The sequence below is a fragment of the Podarcis liolepis genome, assembly GCF_965112155.1.
Source record: "Podarcis liolepis genome assembly, chromosome: 17".
In the NCBI taxonomy this organism is placed as follows: domain Eukaryota; kingdom Metazoa; phylum Chordata; class Lepidosauria; order Squamata; family Lacertidae; genus Podarcis; species Podarcis liolepis.
In genome coordinates this window covers 36,816,174-36,835,461 of record NC_139571.1, presented here as the reverse complement: position 1 = coordinate 36,835,461, position 19,288 = coordinate 36,816,174, and the positions used below count along the sequence as shown (strand labels likewise).

General features: G+C 43.9%; 1 protein-coding gene across 1 annotated transcript in view; it reads right to left on the bottom strand.

Annotated features, from left to right (window-relative positions):
- The window catches only part of ELP1 (elongator acetyltransferase complex subunit 1), a 49,608-nt gene that overhangs the window by 6,574 nt on the left and 23,746 nt on the right, over positions 1-19,288 (bottom strand). The window contains exons 20-33 of the mRNA XM_083481667.1: positions 18,650-18,723; positions 18,023-18,101; positions 17,192-17,271; positions 15,651-15,788; positions 14,136-14,221; positions 13,639-13,787; positions 11,778-11,901; positions 9,883-9,980; positions 7,860-8,061; positions 5,426-5,487; positions 3,854-3,916; positions 3,669-3,729; positions 2,282-2,395; positions 281-392 (exon numbers count right to left, since the gene is read on the bottom strand). Of these exons, the coding sequence (XP_083337793.1) occupies positions 281-392; positions 2,282-2,395; positions 3,669-3,729; positions 3,854-3,916; positions 5,426-5,487; positions 7,860-8,061; positions 9,883-9,980; positions 11,778-11,901; positions 13,639-13,787; positions 14,136-14,221; positions 15,651-15,788; positions 17,192-17,271; positions 18,023-18,101; positions 18,650-18,723 (1,442 nt within the window). The remainder of the gene's footprint in view (positions 1-280; positions 393-2,281; positions 2,396-3,668; positions 3,730-3,853; positions 3,917-5,425; positions 5,488-7,859; positions 8,062-9,882; positions 9,981-11,777; positions 11,902-13,638; positions 13,788-14,135; positions 14,222-15,650; positions 15,789-17,191; positions 17,272-18,022; positions 18,102-18,649; positions 18,724-19,288) is intronic.

Below are 19,288 nucleotides of genomic sequence, written 5' to 3'. Positions count from 1 at the left end.
GTCGTCTTGCGAAGCAAGCCCATAGGAAATTCGTTTTGCGAAGCAACCCCAAAACGGAAAACTCTTTCGTCTAGCGAGTTTTCCGTCTTGCGAGGCATTCGTCTTGCGGGGCACCACTGTACTTTGTGGCCTGCTTGGTGATCAAAGCCCTAATGCAGATGATCAAATAAATGGGATCTGCAAGAGAACCAGGCACAACCTCCATTTGTGCAAACATAATTCCCAACCTTCCCACCTGAACCAGGCCATTGAAAAGCTGATGCGAGGGCAGAGTACATACGCAGATATTCTCGAGTTACTGTGAGTGTATTTGGAACTCGTGTCGCTAGCTGTCACCATGCTGCTGGCATCAGAAAAGAGATCCGATTCTGGGCAGTTTGGCAATTCGAGATCTGCAAAAGTCAGTCACCTGGATCAGGAGGAGAAAGAACAAAACATCCCCCATACCACCTCCTAAATCCTCCCCGCAACAGTATTTCTATGACACCTGGCAATCTCTGACGGGCCTTTTTCTCCAAAACAATTCTGCCAGACAGCTAGTTATTGCTGTTCCATCTCACAAAGGGAAGCCCAAAAGCTGGGAGAGAGTGACTTTGCAAAGTCGCTCCACAAGTGAGCCGTGATTTGAACCTGGGACGAAACTGATTTGATATAATCATAGACCTCAAACTTTGGCCTCCATGGTGCTAGTCCGTAAGAACATACACTGACTCCTTGCTGCTATAAGGCTTATCCAGTTCAGCCTCCTCTTCCCAACAGTGACCACCCATATGCCTCTGGGACGCTGAAGAAGAAGAAGAAGAGGAGGAGTTTGGATTTGATATCCTGCTTTATCACTACCCTAAGGAGTCTCCAAGCGGCTAACATTCTCCTTTCCCTTCCTCCCTCACAACAAACACTCTGTGAGGTGAGTGGGGCTGAGAGACTTCAGAGAAGTGTGACTGGCCCAAGGTCACCCAGCAGCTTCATGTGGAGGAGCAGGGAAGCGAACCCAGTTCCCCAGATTACGAGACTACCACTCTTAACCACTACACCACACTGGCTCCCTATGAACACGGCATAGAGGCAACAGTGACCCTCTCTACCCAGTTGTTTATTCCCAGCACCAGGCATTCAGGAACTAATATGAGGATATTTCACCCCTCCCATTGCAAGAATCTGCTGACAATGTTTCAGAAAGGGGGGGGCGAGTTTTGCTCATTACTTCTTCCGCTCCAGCCTGACTTCAAAGGGAGTCTGAGTGTTATCTGTATATAGATAAGGTGACTGCTCAAGCAGCTGTAACACTCATGCACTCCAGCATCTCCGATTAGTCTTTAGTTAGTTAATGCAGTAGCTGTAGAGAATAAAAGAAGTTATACTTCTGAGCTGTCGTTCGTGTGGTTCATGCTCTGTTGTGCTCCGCTGACTTTGGTGCTCACAGCTCTAAGTTGTGAGTCCACAGCACTTAGACCTGCTCCCTGCAGTGGAAGGTCTCTGGAAGTGCTTTCCCAGCTCGCCTGGCCCTCAAGAGGTTGAGCCCAGTCGTTGGCACTGGCTCAAAGGCAAAGCTCACATAATATTGCCTAAATAAAATTTCCTTCCAGTAGCACCTTAAAGACCAACTAAGTTAGTTCTTGGTATGAGCTTTCGTGTGCATGCACACTTCTTCAGATACACTGAAACAGAAGTTGCCAGATCCTTCTATATAGTGAGATGGTGGGGAGGGGTATTACTCAGAAGGGTGGTGGGAATGGGAGATTGGCAGATAGCTGAGATGAGCCTGTTGACGACTCTTAACGACTGCAATAGGTCTTACAGGAAAAGGCAAGGGGTGAGAAGGTGAAAAATGGCTTAGTCATGTATAATGAGATAAGAATCCAATGTCTTTGTTCAGACCAGGTCTCTCCATGGTTAAGAGTTGTCAACAGGCTCATCTCAGCTATCTGCCAATCTCCGATACCCACCACCCTTCTGAGTAATACCCCTCCCCACCGTCTCACTATATAGAAGAATCTGGCAACTTCTGTTTCAGTGTATCTGAAGAAGTGTGCATGCACACGAAAGCTCATACCAAGAACTAACTTAGTTGGTCTTTAAGGTGCTACTGGAAGGATTTTTTTTATTTTGACTATGGCAGACCAACACAGCTACCTATCTATAATATTGCCTGTGAAGCTGGAGGTAGCATGAGTAGCAGCCATTGATAGCTTTATCTTACATGACTAGGTCTATCTCAAAGCACGGCTTGAGCCCAGGAGCTAATCTGTGGCAGCACACAAGACCCTAACCCAGTCCATACCTAGCATCTCATTCCGGGCTTGCTGCTTCAGCTCTCTGACCACAGAAAGGCGCTTCTGATGGCAAGAAAATGCTGCTTTCTGAGTCTCCAGGAACGCCAAATGATTTTTCTGAACTATTGAGGGCGACAACAGGGGAAGAAGCATTTTGCAGTAAAACTGACGCAGGCACATTAAAAACTTTGTCTAAGCAAGGAGAAACCCCATATCAAGAAGACAGGACTGTACAAGCTTAAGGCAGGTTTTCTAGGTGAATCTTCTCTGGTGTACACACCTTATCCTGGCACCCAGAAAGCTAGCGTATCAGCACAATCACGGTCTTATTTTTTATTACATTTATTCATTGCTTTCGGAAAGGGGTCTCTCAAAGTGGCTTACACAAACCCATAAAATGCAAATCATGTGAGAACCAAATAAGCTGGAGAAAATAAGGGAATAGGCAGACCGCCAGATGAAACTACTTGACTATGCAGAGATGGTGAGATTGGCTGGGAAAATCAGAAATCAGGAGGATCAAAACTTCAGTAGAGAACGGGACAAATATCGATTATATTTAAAAGAACACTGTAAACACTTGAACACTTTGGCAGGCTTTGAATAACTCTTGCAGCGTTACAAAGGCTTTGGATATATTGGAGGACTAAAATGTGGATGAACTATAATATGCAGTTGATTAAGATATTTAAAGGCCCTCTACAGAGGACATGCGGTGTGAAGAAACACAAAATAACCAAGGAAGGGTTTAAATATTTGGAAATGAATATATATTGTTATTGTATAAGTTTGTTGTTTTTGGAAAATTAATTATATACACACACACACACACACACACACACACACACACACACTATTCAAAGGACCCAGGGTGGGGAAGAGGGAAGTTCTAAGATTCAGAAGAATCTTGTTTTATTTCAAAAAAAAATGTTTTTCAATGTTAATTGTGTGATCTATTTTGTAAAACTATTTCTAAAAAAAGAAAAGAAAAAACAAGGGGGGGAATTACCTAAAAGTGCTTGTCTAACAATAAAAAGGCTGAATCCTACCCAACCCCACTAAAAGAGAAGGCAGAATTTCATTCTGAAACAGTTCTCTAGTCATCTCTGATGGGCTAGCTTTCCATGCACAGGAAGGTTTGCTTTGCACAAAGGAAACATTTGACCACACAATTCCCCGCCTGCAGTCTGAAGTTGCACGATCCTGGGGAAAAAATGTACTATAACATGCAGTTTCTGCATGCCAAGACAACAGTTATCAATATCCTTGCACAAGTGCTGATCTCAGACCAGTAGACTCCCACATCCCAGTATCCCTGTCTTGCTACAACACCTGGAATCCCAGCAGCCCCACACTTCTGAGAGCATCCCAGCAAACATGAAGTGGGAGCTTTACCTTCCAGCAGAGATGGTCTGAAGTTGGTCTCCAGAATGTCAGTCCTGTTATATTTGTAAATCTGGGAGACAGAGGAAAAAGAGAAGGGACATAAAAACCCACATCAAGGTTGTTGTTGAGTGACAAACACAAATTCGTTCAACAGGCAGGTAACGAAAATGGGTTCATGTTTTGAAGGATCTCACCAATCTTAGGGCTTCATCCCAAGTGGTCCCTTCCAGGAGAAGGAGGATGGCCTCTTCGTAATCCTGGAAAAAGGGAAGCAAAGCATTTTCTGCCTTCTATTTTTATGTTTATTTGTCGCTTTACACAGGCCTCAAAGCGATTTACAGGAAACAGGAAATTATGTCCACATGTGGTGGGGGTGTAAATATGTACAATTATTTTTTTTTTGCAAAGTGTGTTTAAGGAGACAACAGAAATCACTGGGTTAAAGCTGACCGAAAGCCCAAAGGTAGCATTATTATCCATTTACGATGGAGTGGAAGGTTCGCAGGCTAGGAATGACTTGTTCACATATTTATTGACAGCTGCACAAATTATGATAGCTAGGAAGTGGAAGGGGCAAGCAGAATATAAAATGGAAGAATGGTATAAAGAGGCGTGAAATATCGCTATTAATGATAAATTAACATGTGCCATTAAGGTAAGATGGGGAAGATGCAGGAGGAATGATTTTGAGGAGATATGGAGGGTGTTTGCAGAATTTGTACTGTTAAAATGGAAAGGGGTCAAATCATCGCAAGAGGTGTTGAAATTTTGGGAGGTTGGTTAGTTACAATGGAATGGTCCTGAGGGTGGAGTCCACATTTTTATTCTTATTCATTTATGATTATTACTTTGTCAAAAAAAAATTTTAAGCGATTTACAGATAGTAGTAAAATAAGAGAGCACAGCATATGAAAAGGGGGAGGGGAGCACAAAGTGGTTAATAAACTTAAGAATTAGGAGGATGTGTACAACACAGTCAGGGCTTTACAAACAAAATCCCAGAGGGAAAGTATAACAAAGTACAGAATATAATTACACTGAAAGCTAAATGGGAGTACTGAATATTTCTCGCACACATTGATTTTAATTTGCCGGGGGCAGGATCTAGCTCACTGGTTGTTAGTTGGCCAATTCTTGCCCTATGTATTTCATTTATATCCCGCTTTTCCTCCAAGAAGCTGAAGGCAGCACACGTCGTTCCCACCCCCTTTTTTATCCTCAAAATAACCCTGTAAGGTAGTTTTGTCTGAGATGAAGGGACTTTTCTGAGGTAAACCAGTGAGCTTCGTGGCTAAGTATTTTTCGCTCTATAAGACGCACCAGACGACAAGACGCACCTAGTTTTTGGAGGAGGAAAAGAAGAAGAAAAATATTCTGAATCTCAGAAGCCAGAACAGCAAGAGAGATCGCTGCGCACTGAAAGCAGCAATCCCTCTTGCTGTTCTGGCTTCTGGGATAGCTGCGCAGCCTGCATTCGCTCCATGAGACGCACACACATTTCCCCTTACCTTTTAGGAGGGAAAAAGTGAGTCTTATAGAGCAAAAAATACAGTATGTGGGGATTCAAACCCTGGTTTCCCAGGTCCTAGTCTGACACTCTGACCGCTGTACCGTAGTATCTTTAGAACCCAGGCCTGACAGCACAAAGAGACACAGGGGTAGTAAGCTGGGAATCTGAGCAACAAGCAGCAGGGGTGGAAGAAGAGAAATTATTATTATTATTATTAAATTTGCATACTGCCCTTCGTCTGAAATTTAGGTTATACCTTGGCATATTGTTCCAGGAGTATTGCTGCATCTGTATACTTCCTTTTTTCAACAAATTTCCCTGAAAGAAGGAAGAGAATTTAACTTAATGGGGGGGGGAGGGGAGAAGAAAAAAGAAACATTTCTTGGTAAAATAAACCCTGCCTGTGTTATTGCTTTAATATATTGCGGGTTCTGATTTCCTCCTTGTATGTGATCCCCATTAATTAAAGATGCCAGTCCTTAAATTAGATCAAGTCGTCGTCAGCAGCAGGGGATTCCATTCATTCGTATTGCCTGGTAAAATGATAAAAACTACAGCATCCTGATACGAAGTGTAACTGGCGTATAAATTTCTGCACCATCGCAACCCCACTCTTTGCACAGACTTATGCAAGTAGAAACTGCTGCACCGATTTAATCTGCATTAATGAATACTTGCTCTCACTATTTGGGCTTCAAGGAATTCAGCAGTGTGGGGGGAGAGAATGGCAAAGAAGGGAAGAGAAGCAGATAACATGGAGGGAAAGTTGGCTGTGCAGGGCATTTGAAGTGCTGTACTATTTCCAACTTCAGGGTTGTTGTTGTTTAGTCGTGTCCGACTCTTCGTGACCCCCTGGACCAGAGCATGCCAGGCACTCCTGTCTTCCACTGCCTCCCGCAGTTTGGTCAAACTCATGCTGGTAGCTACTAGAATACTGTCCAGCCATCTTGTCCTCTGTCGTCCCCTTCTCCTTGTGCCCTCCATCTTTCCCAACATCAGGGTCTTTTCCAGGGAGTCTTCTCTTCTCATGAGGAATTTTGGAGCCTCAGCTTCAGGATGTGTCCTTCCAGTGAGCACTCAGGGCTGATTTCCTTAAGAATGGAGAGGTTTGATCTTCTTGCAGTCCATGGGACTCTCAAGAGTCTCCTCCAGCACCATAATTCAAAAGCATCAATTCTTCGGCGATCAGCCTTCTTTATGGTCCAGCTCTCACTTCCATACATCACTACTGGGAAAACCATAGCTTTAACTATATGGACCTTTGTCGGCAAGGTGATGTCTCTGCTTTTTAAGATGCTGTCTTACTTGATCTAACTTCAGGGTGCTCTGTCTCAAAACTCCTTTTGGTTTCCAAGGGCTTCTTCTGTAATCTTCTGTCAGGATCAAATCCAGGGTAAGGCTGAGAATGGCCCTCAGGCTATCATGTGCCCAACTCTCCCTTAAGAGAAAGTAGAAAACGAACCAGGAGATCCCATACTTTGTAGAGGGAAGGAGAGCATACAGGCCTGAGGCCCCCATCTCTTCCCAACTAGAAGCTCAGGCAGAATGCATAATCTGAACAGGCCTTGAGCGTACAAGAGACACAGGCAGGATGCCATGTTATGGATCTCACCTGCAGCCGGGATGTAGGGTTGCCATATTTTGAAGAGCAAAAAGGAGGATGCTATGACAACTCTCATTTTAAATACCCTGACTATATGTAGGCTATAGAAGCTGTGATATTTTGCTGGGGGGGGGGCAGGTGAAGAGAAGAGGAAAGCAAGTCTTCATACACACACACTAAATTTTCACAAAAATTAAAAATAAAATCATTGCATTAAAAACACACACATAAGCTAATACATTTTTTTAAAAAAAATCTTGCTAATATATTAACTTGCATACATTGCTTCTGTAAATATGCAATAAACATTTCCCATTCTTTTTTATATTTGTTGTCAGCTTGGTTTCTAAGTTTCCCAGTTAATTTAGCCATTTCTGCGTACTCCATTAACTTAATTTGCCAATCTTCCTTAGTGGGAAAGCAAGACTTCAACCACCTATGTCTCATCCAGAAAAGTACAGTGATACCTTGGTTCTCAAACACCTTGGTACTCAAACAGCTTGGAACCAAAACACTGCAAATCCAGAAGTAAGTTTGCGAATGTTTTTCGGAAGCCAAATGTGCTCCGTTTTGAGTGTTAAGCTTCTGTTTTGAGTGCCACATTTCTGTTTTGAGTGGTCTGTTTTTGCTATTTATTTTGCTATTTTTGCTATTTATTTTTGTTTTTGCGGCTCTTTTTGTTTTGTTTTTGTGACTGTGTGGAACCCAGTTCAGCTACTGAATTGATTGATTGTGTGGCTGCAGTACATTGTTTATTGCCTTCATTTTATGGATCAATGATCTCATTAGATAGAAAAATTCATGTTAAATTGCTGTTTTAGGAATAGATTAATCCGTTTTGTGTTACTTTCTATGGGAAAGCGTGCCTTGGTTTTGGAACGCTTTGGTATTGGAACAGACTTCCGGAACAGATTAAGTTGGAGAACCAAGGTGCCACTGTATAGCCAGAGACATTTTGGCAACTTGAAAAAATCCACCCGGACAGAGATTTAACCGCTGAAAAGGAGGACGTGTCCTGGAAAAAGAGGACGGGTGGCAACCCTGGAGCAGTGCAAACGAGAGGTTGCCTGCATTTCTGAATGCTCACCTGCCATGCTCCTCGCCAGGTTGGCCAGCTTGTCTTCGGTGTAGCAAAGTTCGCCGGCTGCCGTCAAGGCCAGCTGCCAGTTACCGCTGATCAAAAAGGCACCCAGCGCTCTCTCGAACGCACCGCAGCGGAAGAAGATCAGCCCCGCTTGCTCAGGGAGATGCTTCTGGATCAAGTGTTCTCCATAAGCATAGCTAACCGTCTGCAAGGCAGAGACGTAAAGAAATTGGGAGTTGGAGGAGGGATGGCTACTTTGCACTGGTGGTTCCTTCACGGAAAGCTTTTAACGTTTGATGTTTTGTTATGCTTTTTACGTTTCCAAGAACAATTCCAACTGTTGATGCTGACCTTTAAAGCCCTAAATGGCTTTGGCCCTGCATACCTGAAGGAGCGTCTCCACCCCCATCATTCAGCCGGACACTGAGATCCAGCTCTGAGGACCTTCTGGCAGGTCCCTCACTGCGAGATGTGAGGTTACAGGGAACCAAGCAGAGGGCCTTCTCAGTGGTGGTGCCCGCCCTGTGGAACGCCCTTCCATCAGATGTCAAGGAAAGAAACAACTATCTGACTTTAAGAAGACATCTGAAGCCAGCCCTGTTTAGGGAAGTTTTTAATGTTTTATCGCTTTATTATTATTAATAATATTAATATTCTGCTGGGAATCGCCCAGAGTGGCTGGGGAAACCCAGCCAGATGGGCGGGGTATAAATAATAAATTATTATTAATTCTTCTTCTTCTTCACTGACTGGACAAAACAGGTGAAATATCATAGTACAGTGGTACCTCGCAAGACGAATGCCTCGCAAGACAAAAAACTCGCTAGATGAAAGGTTTTTCCGTTTTCGATTTGCCTCGCAAGACGAATTTCCCTATGGGCTTGTTTCGCAAGACGAAAACGTCTCGCGACTGTTTCCTTTGTCTAAAAACAAAGACATGTTTTGTTTATAAAGTTAATTTATTTTCCCTTCAATTTTTGAACTGCTCTTTACAGTATGTGTGACTTTAAAGAGCAGTTAATAAACTGTTGTTGTACCAAATTTGGCTTTGTTTGGACTTTTTTTGACCATAGGAATGCATTAATTGATTTTCAATGCATTCCTATGGGATTTCGTGATTCGCAAGACGAAAAATTCGCTAGACGACAAAACTTGCGGAACGAATTAATTTCGTCTTGCGGGGCACCACTGTATGGCTCACACATTCGCTATTGTTTGGTTCCCTCTCATCTCCTATGTTTCTAAATCTTTACCATAACTCTCCTAGCTCCAGTCACCCATGTCTCCTTCTGGGAAGACTCAACAAGACGGACTAAGAGACCTTATGTTCTCAATGATTTCATTTCTACCTGCTAAATCTATCATGTGATACTTCTTTAGGATTTGTAATGAAACATGACGCTTACAGTACTCCATTTTGTTGTTTCCTGATTGTTTTTTGTACATGTTCTTTAAGCCAATGAAACAGAATTACAAAACACACACACACAGACTCTTGACTAAATAGCATAACAGGCTATGATGGTGTGTGAAACTGTTATTTTATTTCTTGATTTAGAAATAAAACTTTATAAAAACATGAAGGAGAAGCCACTGAATTAACTGATATACAGGAAGAGCTGGTCACCCTTCAGGAAAAAGGGACTTGGCTTTTAAATTGATGAAGTGGTTTGGAGTAAGTTATCGGCCAACGTCTAGCCTGTAACCTGCCTTTTATCACTGCAGTACAGCAGCCTGTTTTCACAAGTAATAAAGTAGTACAGTGGTACCTCGGGTTACATACGCTTCAGGTTACATACGCTTCAGGTTATAGACTCCACAACCCAGAAATAGTACCTCGGGTTAAGAACTTTGCTTCAGGATGAGAACAGAAATTGTGCTCCTGCGGCGCGGCGGCAGCGGGAGGCCCCATTAGCTAAAGTGGTGCTTCAGGTTAAGAACAGTTTCAGGTTAAGAACGGACCTCCAGAACGAGGTACTGCTGTAATAAGAAAAAGGTACAACAATGGGGAAAGTATTTCACACACCTTGTACTCCTGGGTGTCTGGCAAGTATAGCTTCAGGGCTTCATTAAATAAGTTCTGATCCACCACCAAGTTCAGGAACTCTGAAAAATGCTCTGGCCCTGAGGGGAAAGCAAAATACACTTTCTTGGGAAGAAAGCAAGCAACGGGTTTCACATAACTGCACAAGCCAATCTGGGCTGACTAGAGTGGGGTCTGGCTAGGCAAGTCCTAGCGTGAAAGCAAAACTTTTGAGCTACCTGAGGACAAACATAAAAATCTTAATAAAAAAATTCCTTCCAGTAGCACCTTAAAGACCAACTAAGTTAGTTCTTGGTATGAGCTTTCGTGTGCATGCACACTTCTTCAGATACACCTGAAGAAGAAGTGTGCATGCACACGAAAGCTCATACCAAGAACTAACTTAGTTGCTCTTTAAGGTGCTACTGGAAGGAATTTTTTTATTTTGACTATGGCAGACCAACACGGCTACCTATCTACTAATAAAAATCTTAGCTGGGGGCGGGGGGGGGGCAAGTTATAGCCCCAGTTATTCCAAAAGAAAAAAATTAAAATATAACGTATTTTTCACTCCATAAGATGCACTCCCCTCCCTAAAAAGTAAGGGGAAATGTGTGTGTGTCTTTCTCGGCTGCGGCTCCAATCTGGTGGAACGCTCTGTCACAAGAGACTAGGGCCCTGCAGGATTTGACATCTTTCCGCAGGGCCTGCAAGACAGAGCTCTTCCACCAGGCCTTTGGTCAGGGCGCAGCCTGACACCCTCCTTTGGCAATCTGCACAGAATTTTTGCTTAATGGTTGCCATCAATTTGATTTTAATTAATGTTTATAATGAAATGTTTTTAGAATGTTCCATTATTTTATTGTTGTTAGCCGCCCTGAGCCCGGCTTTGGCTGGGGAGGGCGGGATATAAATAAAATTTATTATTATTATTATTATTATTATTATTATTATTATTATTGAGCGAATGCAGGCGGGAGGCAGGCGGGAAAAGCACCCAAGAGCCGCACACACGCTCCGCACACTCTTTAAAGGGAACGTGGCTCTTGCGGGCTTTTCCCCGAGGAGGGAGAAGGGCAGCCCGTCACTGATGGGCTGTCCTTCTCCCACCTTGTCAGTCCCTTCTCCGCGAGCTCTTTAAAGGGAGTGCGGCTCTTGGCTGGCTTTTGCAGGAGAAGAAGAAGAAGAGAAGAAGAGTTTGGATTTGATATCCTGCTTTATCACTACCCGAAGGAGTCTCAAAGCGGCTAACATTCTCCTTTCCCTTCCTCCGCCACAACAAACACTCTGTGAGGTGAGTGGGGCTGAGAGACTTCAGAGAAGTGTGACTGGCTCAAGGTCACCCAGCAGCTGCATGTGGAGGAGCAGAGAAGCGAACCGGTTCCCCAGATTACGAGACTACCGCTCTTAACCACTACACCACACTGGCTCTCACTGGAATTCCCCCACCTCGTAGAAAAGCCAGCAAGAGCTCCGCACACACGCTCCACGCGGCTCGCGAAAGGGAGCGCTGAGCATAGCCTGGGTTGCAGACAGGCTCTGCTCAGCGCTCCCTTTAAAGAATATTTTCATTCTTGCATTCCCCCTCTAAAAACTAGGTGCATCTTATGGAGCAAAAAATACGGTAGATACGTAGCCTCAGATCCAAGGTCCATTATCCCAGCATTCAGTCTCTTGAGGGTGGACAGGAAGAAAAAAATCCTGAAAATGTTGGCTGCATTCAGATAATCAGTTTATTAAGCCACTGTTGTTGGGTAAAGGTAGGAGAAACTTTGCTGCTCCCTTTACCAAGATTAGCAAAATGGGGGAGTCTCTAATCAGCTACAGTTACCAGAAAAGATAAGATGCGGCAAAAGGGATCTTCACCCCCCAAGAGACCACACAGCCAGGGTACCTACCACATTTGCTGAGATGTTGAAGAGCCTTTGAATACCTCTTCAAATATTTATCTATAGAGTATCTCTGGTAATTGTTTTCCATTTTCTTAAGTTTGTTTAAGAATGGGAGATATTCCTTAGGATCCTGCCAAAAAAAGAGGGTATTAAAAAATGATTATTTTTGAAAGGCATGAGTTGCCTAGTTGTCAAAGGAACGGATCTTGAACAGTCTCCCCCCAAATGCAGTCTAGATCTGAGCAGGAACTATTTGCCTTGTTGTTGTTGTGTCAAAGGACACATTCTATTTCGAGAAATTTTGTGTTCTTGTTGTAAACTCATTCACTTTTTCTAATGAATATTGTTCTCTCCTTAATTTTTTCTTCCTTCCCTTCTTTTTTTTTTGGGGGGGGTTTGGGGCTCTCACTTTTCTCGGCCTCTTTTGTCCCCGCTGTCATTTTACAGTGGTACCTCGGGTTAAGTACTTCATACGGTCCGGAGGTCCGTTCTTAACCTGAAACTGTTCTTAACCTGAAGCACCACTTTAGCTAATGGGGCCTCTTGCTGCCGCCGCGCCGCCGGAGCACGATTTCTGTTCTTATCCTGAAGCAAAGTTCTTAACCTGAAGCACTATTTCTGGGTTAGCGGAGTCTGTAGCCTGAAGCGTATGTAACCCGAGGTACCACTGTATTCAATTCCTTGAGAAGACGCAGGTGGTTTTGTTCATGTCATGACTCAACTTCTGACAAAGCAACGTCATGAACACTCTCCAAAGACACCCCACAGACCAGCCTTAGATGTTGCCGGACTCTAGTTCCCAGCAGCCCCTGCCAGCATGGCCAATTGTTGGGGATGATGGGAGCTGCAGTCCAACAATATCTGGAGGGCACCAGGCTGGGGAGAGATTGCCACAGACAATTTAATCAGCAGTGTGGGAAAATGAGGCAAAAGATAATGAAGGCAAAGAAGAACTAGCGCTAAGAAACAGGTGTGATCTGTAGGAACTGCACAGATTGGACAACCCTGTATGCTTATGGCTGTGTACTAGTGGAGAAAGGGGGTTGTCCATTCTCTGTACTGAGCACCGGATGTTAGCTCAGAGTGTCATCTGACCTGTACTGGAAGTACAGGGGAGGAGCTGTGTCTCTTCTGATGGAGTCTGAAGGGTACAGACACGTTTTCTCTGTACTGCTGAACGACAGGAATAAAAGACATGTAAAAGGACTCCTGTCTGTCTCTTTTCCCCTCCCTGGGGAGGAATGCAGGGAGGGAGAGAAGGAGGAGGGTGTGTTCTCCTCACGTCTGTGGAAAATCGCCGATTTACGACCTTCCCTGCCGGGAGACGCGACGGAAGGTCAACAAGGATCCCAGCCGAATGCCTGGAGTGAGGCCAGTGTACCTCTGACCGCGGCTGGAATCCTGACACACTGTACCTTTTAAAGCCCATTTCCTCCCTCAAACAATTCTGGGCACTGTAGTTTGTTAAACGCTGCTGGGAATTGTAATTCTGTGATGGGTAAATTCACAGTGCCCAGAATTCTTTGATGGAAGGAATGTGCTCCGGTCGTACTTTAAAAGGTTTAGTGTGCATGCAGCCATTGACAGCAGAGGAGCTTGGGTAGGAGAAGCAATTCTTGGGAGTGTATTTTGAAGTTATATACCACTTTTTTCTCCAACGGCTTAGGCTGAGAGGCAGTGACTGGGCCAGAGTGGGAATTCGTACCTGGATCTCCCAGGTCTTAGGTCTATTGCTCTAACCGTACACTACACTGGCTCTCCCCTTGAGAGAGTATTTTGATAAAGCAGTGATAATTTTTGTTGTTTTTGTTCCGACATCTAGGACAGGGCAGTAGATGGGCTATGGGAAAACAAAACACAAAATTACCTTCTGAGACTTTTCAGCAACCATGATGACTAAATCAAAATCGTACGTCCCCAGAGAATGATCATACAACTCATTGACATCTACCAAGTACAGCAGGTATTTGAGAGCTTCTTCTGCACTCACAGATCCAGCAGTTATTGAAGTTTGCTCTGCAGTTTAAAATTATTATTATTAAAAAAGACTTTCAAAGGGCGACTGCTGAATCAGATGATGTCTAAGGAAGATGTTGCACAGAAACGTATGAACTTGTTTAACAAGCAAGCACTACCATCACAGATTGATTGCATGAGAAACTGAGCTTTACTGTACAATAAGCAAGTTTCTTGCCCTCATTGTTCCTTAAAAAAATATTGGAAACATGAGTCCAGCAGTGGTGAAATGAGCCCAAACATCCCCTGGTAAATGTAGATACTGCCTAACAGCCTTTACAAGGCCCCCACTCCACCAGTTTTAAACCCCATAACATGTGTCCAATCAATTCAATCTTAATAACGTACCTCGAAGCTTACGAATTCTCTGCAGAGCTGTTTCCAGTTCTGGGGGGCTCTTTTTCACATGAGAGGTCAGTATGGACAAACAGTATCTAAAGAGGACAGGGGGGAAGACGGGTGTTAAAACCTCTGGACTTTAGGTAGTTGTTCATTTCTCCCATATTTTGCTTAAAAGTGGAAGAGATTTAGATGCCTAGCTCATTTCTTCAGCTCCTATAATACCCCACACCCCTTTTTAGCAAAGAAGCTGTTTTTAAAGGGATAGAGGGGAAGTCTGGGTTGAAAATTATTTCACCAACTCCCTGGCCCTTCTGTCCATGACTGAGGTGAATTAGAATGAAAAGAGCAAATGGAGAGAGCCAATTCTGCCTCTGCTTATTGGCACCATAAGGAGCCACAGTCTCTAAGACCAGGGTTTCCCTAACTTGGGTCTCCAGCTGTTTTTGAACTACAATTCCCATCATCCCTGGCCACTGGGATATGGGGAGTTGTAGTCCAACAACAGCTGGAGACCCAAGTTTGGGAAACCCTGCTCTAGACCCTGAGAAAGGAGAGAGGAAGCACTCACCACTCCTTAAGCCAGAAGCTCCATTCCCTCCTCTTCCCACATACCCTGAACCCCAAGCTCCGAGGATTTTTGGTGGATGCGGGGGAAAATAAATTTTCTCCTTCCTCACAACTCTGGTGATCTGGTAGTCCTGTTATTAAGAGTCAAGCTCCTTCCTTTCTGTATAGACCCAGCACTCCTATGAGAGTTCTATCAGCGTTCTATGGCTTCTATATCCATGCGATGGTCACCTCCAGGCTTGACTACTGTAATTCGCTCTACGTGGGGCTGCCCTTGAAGCTGTCCCAGAAACTCCAGCGGGTGCAGAATGCTGCAGCGAGGCTCCTCACGGGGTCTCTGCCATGGGAGCATATTCACCCAGTGCTTTTCAAGCTGCACTGGCTCCCGGTGGTGTACAGGTTCAGATTTAAGGTGCTGCTTTTGACCTTTAAAGCCCTTCACGGCCTAGGACCCTCGTACCTACGGGACCGCCTCTCCCAGTCTGCCCCACGGAGAGCCTCAAGGTCCATAAATAGCAACACCCTAGAGGTCCCGGGCCCTAAGGAAGTTAGATTAGCTTCAACCAGAGCCAGGGCCTTTTCAGCGCTGGCTCCGGCCTGGTGGAACGCTCTGCCTCATGAGACCAGGGCCCTGCAGGATCTGATTTCTTTCCGCAGGGCATGTAAGACAGAGTTGTTTTACATGCCCTGATTGATTCCCTCCCCTTCTTTCTTTTTTCTTTTCCTTCTCCTCCTGCAATGAGGCTACATTTTAATATTTTAATGTTGCATTTTAATTTTGTTTTTAAGTTGTAATCATTCAACTTGTTTTTATTATTGCTTGTAAGCTGCCCTGAGCCTGGCCTTGGCTGGGGAGGGCGGGGTATAAATAAAAATTATTATTATTATTATTATTATTATTATTATTATTATTATTCTATACACAGAGGTATTCTAGAATGATATGTTGAATACTTGGTAGTACTGATGTTCTCCATGGCTGTTCTCATTGCATCACAGATGAGGTTAACCTTTTTCCCATCAGAATCATGAAGCTCACAGACATTGGTAGACTCTAGAGGTGGGTACATAGTCTTTGTGTAGTCTTCTTCTCTAGGAAGGAGCACATAAACAAAGAAATTAGGTCTCAGTGCCATCTACAATACCAAAATGTACACAGGATAAACACATCATGCAACAAGACTGACTCAAAAAATTGGTAGGGCTGTGTGTTTCTCAAAAGCACAAAATCCAGCTTCCTAAAGTCCTCAGCATTTTGGATTTTATTTTTCATACAAATTTCTAGCCCTTAAGTCGGCAAAAATATACTTGAAAATGTGTGGGAATGGCATAATGAAATCTTGGAAACCAGAAAAGTTCCAGTGACTGAGGTTGGAATTTCACCTGCCTTCTCCATACAGGCAAATCAGAATACATTTTGCATAAAATAATAACAACAATGGTGCAAAAATAAAAGAAAATATAACAAATTTAATCTGCAAGATGTCCAGATTGCAAAATTTGCCTTTACTTGATTCAGAATTTGTTTTGCACAGAGTTCTCCCTCTCAGTCAGCTGTCTGATTGTACATGTTTAAAGGAATAGGACCTCCCTCTCAACTAGTCCTCAAAAAATATATGTAAACACATCAAGTTTCATCCAAAATATCCGATTCCTCCTCCTTTGTTACCTTAGCCCCTTTAGAGAGACTGACCGCTGAAAGGAAAGTGAAAAGGAAACGAGAGCAATCTAAAGACTTGTAGGACAAGAACTTCCTCAGGAACTAACTGTGTGCTACACCCTAATGCTGCCTTTGCCAACCTGTTGCCCTCCAGATGTTCTGGACCACAACTCCCATGTCATTCAAAACATCTGGAGAGCACTAGGTTGACGAAGGCTGCGCCAATGTGTGCAACAGTGCCCTGCTTTTGAACAAGCAGAACAGCTTCAGGATGGGGGAAATTAAGAGAAACATTTTTTTTCTGCTCCAGGAGAGAAAATACTTTAGAGGGGCAGTTCTGAAATGGAAAAATGAGAGCTGGGGAGAGGATTAAGCACTCCTTTGTTCAGATCCCCTCTCAAAGCTACAGTGGTGCCCCGCAAGACGAATGCCTCGCAAGACGGAAAACTCGCTAGACGAAAGAGTTTTCCGTTTTGGAGGTGCTTCGCAAAACGAATCTCCTATGGGCTTGCTTCGCAAGACGAAAATGTCTTGCGAGCTCCTGCTGTTTTTTTCCCCCTCCCCTCCTTTTTCTAAGCCGCTAAGCCGCTTATCAGCTGATCCGATCAGCAGATAAGCCGCTAAAAGCCGCTAAAAGCCGCTAATAGCGCTAATCCGCTAATCCTTCAATGGGCTTGCTTCGCAAGATGAAAAAAACCGCTAGACGAAGAGAATCACAGAACGGATTATTTTCGTCTTGCGAGGCACCACTGTATTTTGCATTTTCAAATACAGCACCCATGTATAAGGTGCTGTCAACTTCTTGGTCTTTACACATTAACCAGGCAATACTCACTTCAGCTCTGTGAGGAACAAGTTGATAAAACTCACTGAATCAATTTGTTTTATAAAAGTTTCCACATTTTCCAGGAAAACCTGAAACGAAACCAAGTCCTGTTAACGTCACATCAACCTCTTAAATTTGTGGACCAATTTTAATTAGGCAGAAGAAACTCAAAGCAAATTTCATGCTGAAATGGCCTTTCTTAGCCCATCTAACAAAGCAGTCCAGATGGTTTATGACTGATAAACCTGGAAAATCCTCACTCAACATGGATAGGTATCAGAAATGGAATTTGGAGGAGACCTTATCTAACTTTCCGTGTGCCATGGTGCAGAAATAATATTTCCTGATCTCCTAACTTGGGTCAAGAGATACGGAACACCCCTATCATTATAGATGGAGAAAGTCTGCTATTGTGACAGAACAACTGTTTTTACACTTGTGCAAATTTAAATTGATAAATTGTATCGTCAAAGTGCAAAAAGTGCAAGTAGATGAATAGGTGCCACTCCGGTGGGAAGGTAAACAGTATTTCCGTGTGCTGCTCTGGTTCGTCAAAAGCGGCTTAGTCATGCTGGCCACATGACCCGGAAGCTGTATATTGGCTCCCTTGGCCAATAAAGCGAGATGAGCGCCGCAACCCCAGAGTCGGCCACAACTGGACCTAATGGTCAGGGGTTCCTTTACCTTTATGAGTTTTAGATGATTTATCAGTTCATATTTCTTTAGCTGGGTGACAGTGCTAACAGCCATCAACTCGCTGCGAGGATTTGTGATGTTCAAGCCCTCTCCCCAAACAGATGGACTCTGAGCAACGTTGACAACAGGTTTATTCAAACTTGCCTGTGGACTGTGGTCATAAATGAGGTTGAGATTGATTCGCAGCTTCCTCATGCATTCAAAGGCTTCTCTGAACTGGAGGCTGGCAGGAGAGGCAGAATGATGGTAATGTTCAGTTTCTGTTAATTGATTCTCATGGGAAACTTACAGATTCTGGCTTCACACAATTAACTCAAGGCAGTGTCAATTTACTCTTGGCAGAAAGCCCAGGTCTGCTTGACCTAGAAACTACTTACTCTGATTGGTTAATGACCAGCACTCAACTCTGTTATTTAAGATTGCTAGCACAGTGTGATGTGAGGTGTGTTAGGAGAAGGAGTAGAAGTGCTGTGTATGGTTAAGAGAAAGAGAGAGAAAGAAAGAAAGGATTTATTTTGCTTTGATTTGTATGCAGAAACTCTGCTGGTTTTATTTTTCCTTTTAATAAATCCTGTAAATAGTTATTCTGAGTCTAGCTGACTAGTCATTACCGCCGCAACTAGCTTCCTCGCTGTGCAGGAAAACTCTACTACGTTTGGGCTAAAGCCAATAGGGCTATGCCTGACACTTCAAAGTTCCATGAGGTAAGTCATTCGAAAGAGGAAGACACATGTCCCAAATTGCTCCCAACATCCCATCAACTTGACTCACCAGTCCAGCCACTTGCGGACTTGGGCCAAAACAAGAGCACGGTGATGAACGGTTTCCAGGTTTCCTCTCGGCATCTGCAGAAAAATCCCAACATAAATTTACCGCCCTTGCTGCTAACACCACGATCGCTTATTGCCAATGGCAGAGGGAGGAGACATGAACAGCCCCCCTTCCCTTTTGCAGTCACCTGACACAGCCTTCAGTAATCAAATAAATGGATATTGCAAAAGTGGACATATTCAAGGAAAGCTTGGTGAAAAATATATATATTTTTAGCAAGTGTCTAAATAGCTGGAGCTATGGGGACATTAAAATACAAGTGCAAAATGTCTGCACCATATTTTTATTTCTATAAAGGTAAAAGCAAAGGACCCCTGGATGGTTAAGTCCAGTCAAAGACAATTATGGGGTTGTGGCGCTCATCTCGCTTTCAGGCCGAGGGAGCCGGCGTTTGTCCACAGACAGCTTTCTGGGTCATGTGGCCAGAATGACTAAACCGCTTCTGGAGCAACAGGACACCGTGACGGAAACCAGAGCGCATGGAAATGCTGTTTACTTTCCCGCCGCAGTGGTACCTATTTATCTACTTGCACTGGCATGCTTTCGAACTGCTAGGTTGGCAAGAGCTGGGAAAGAGCA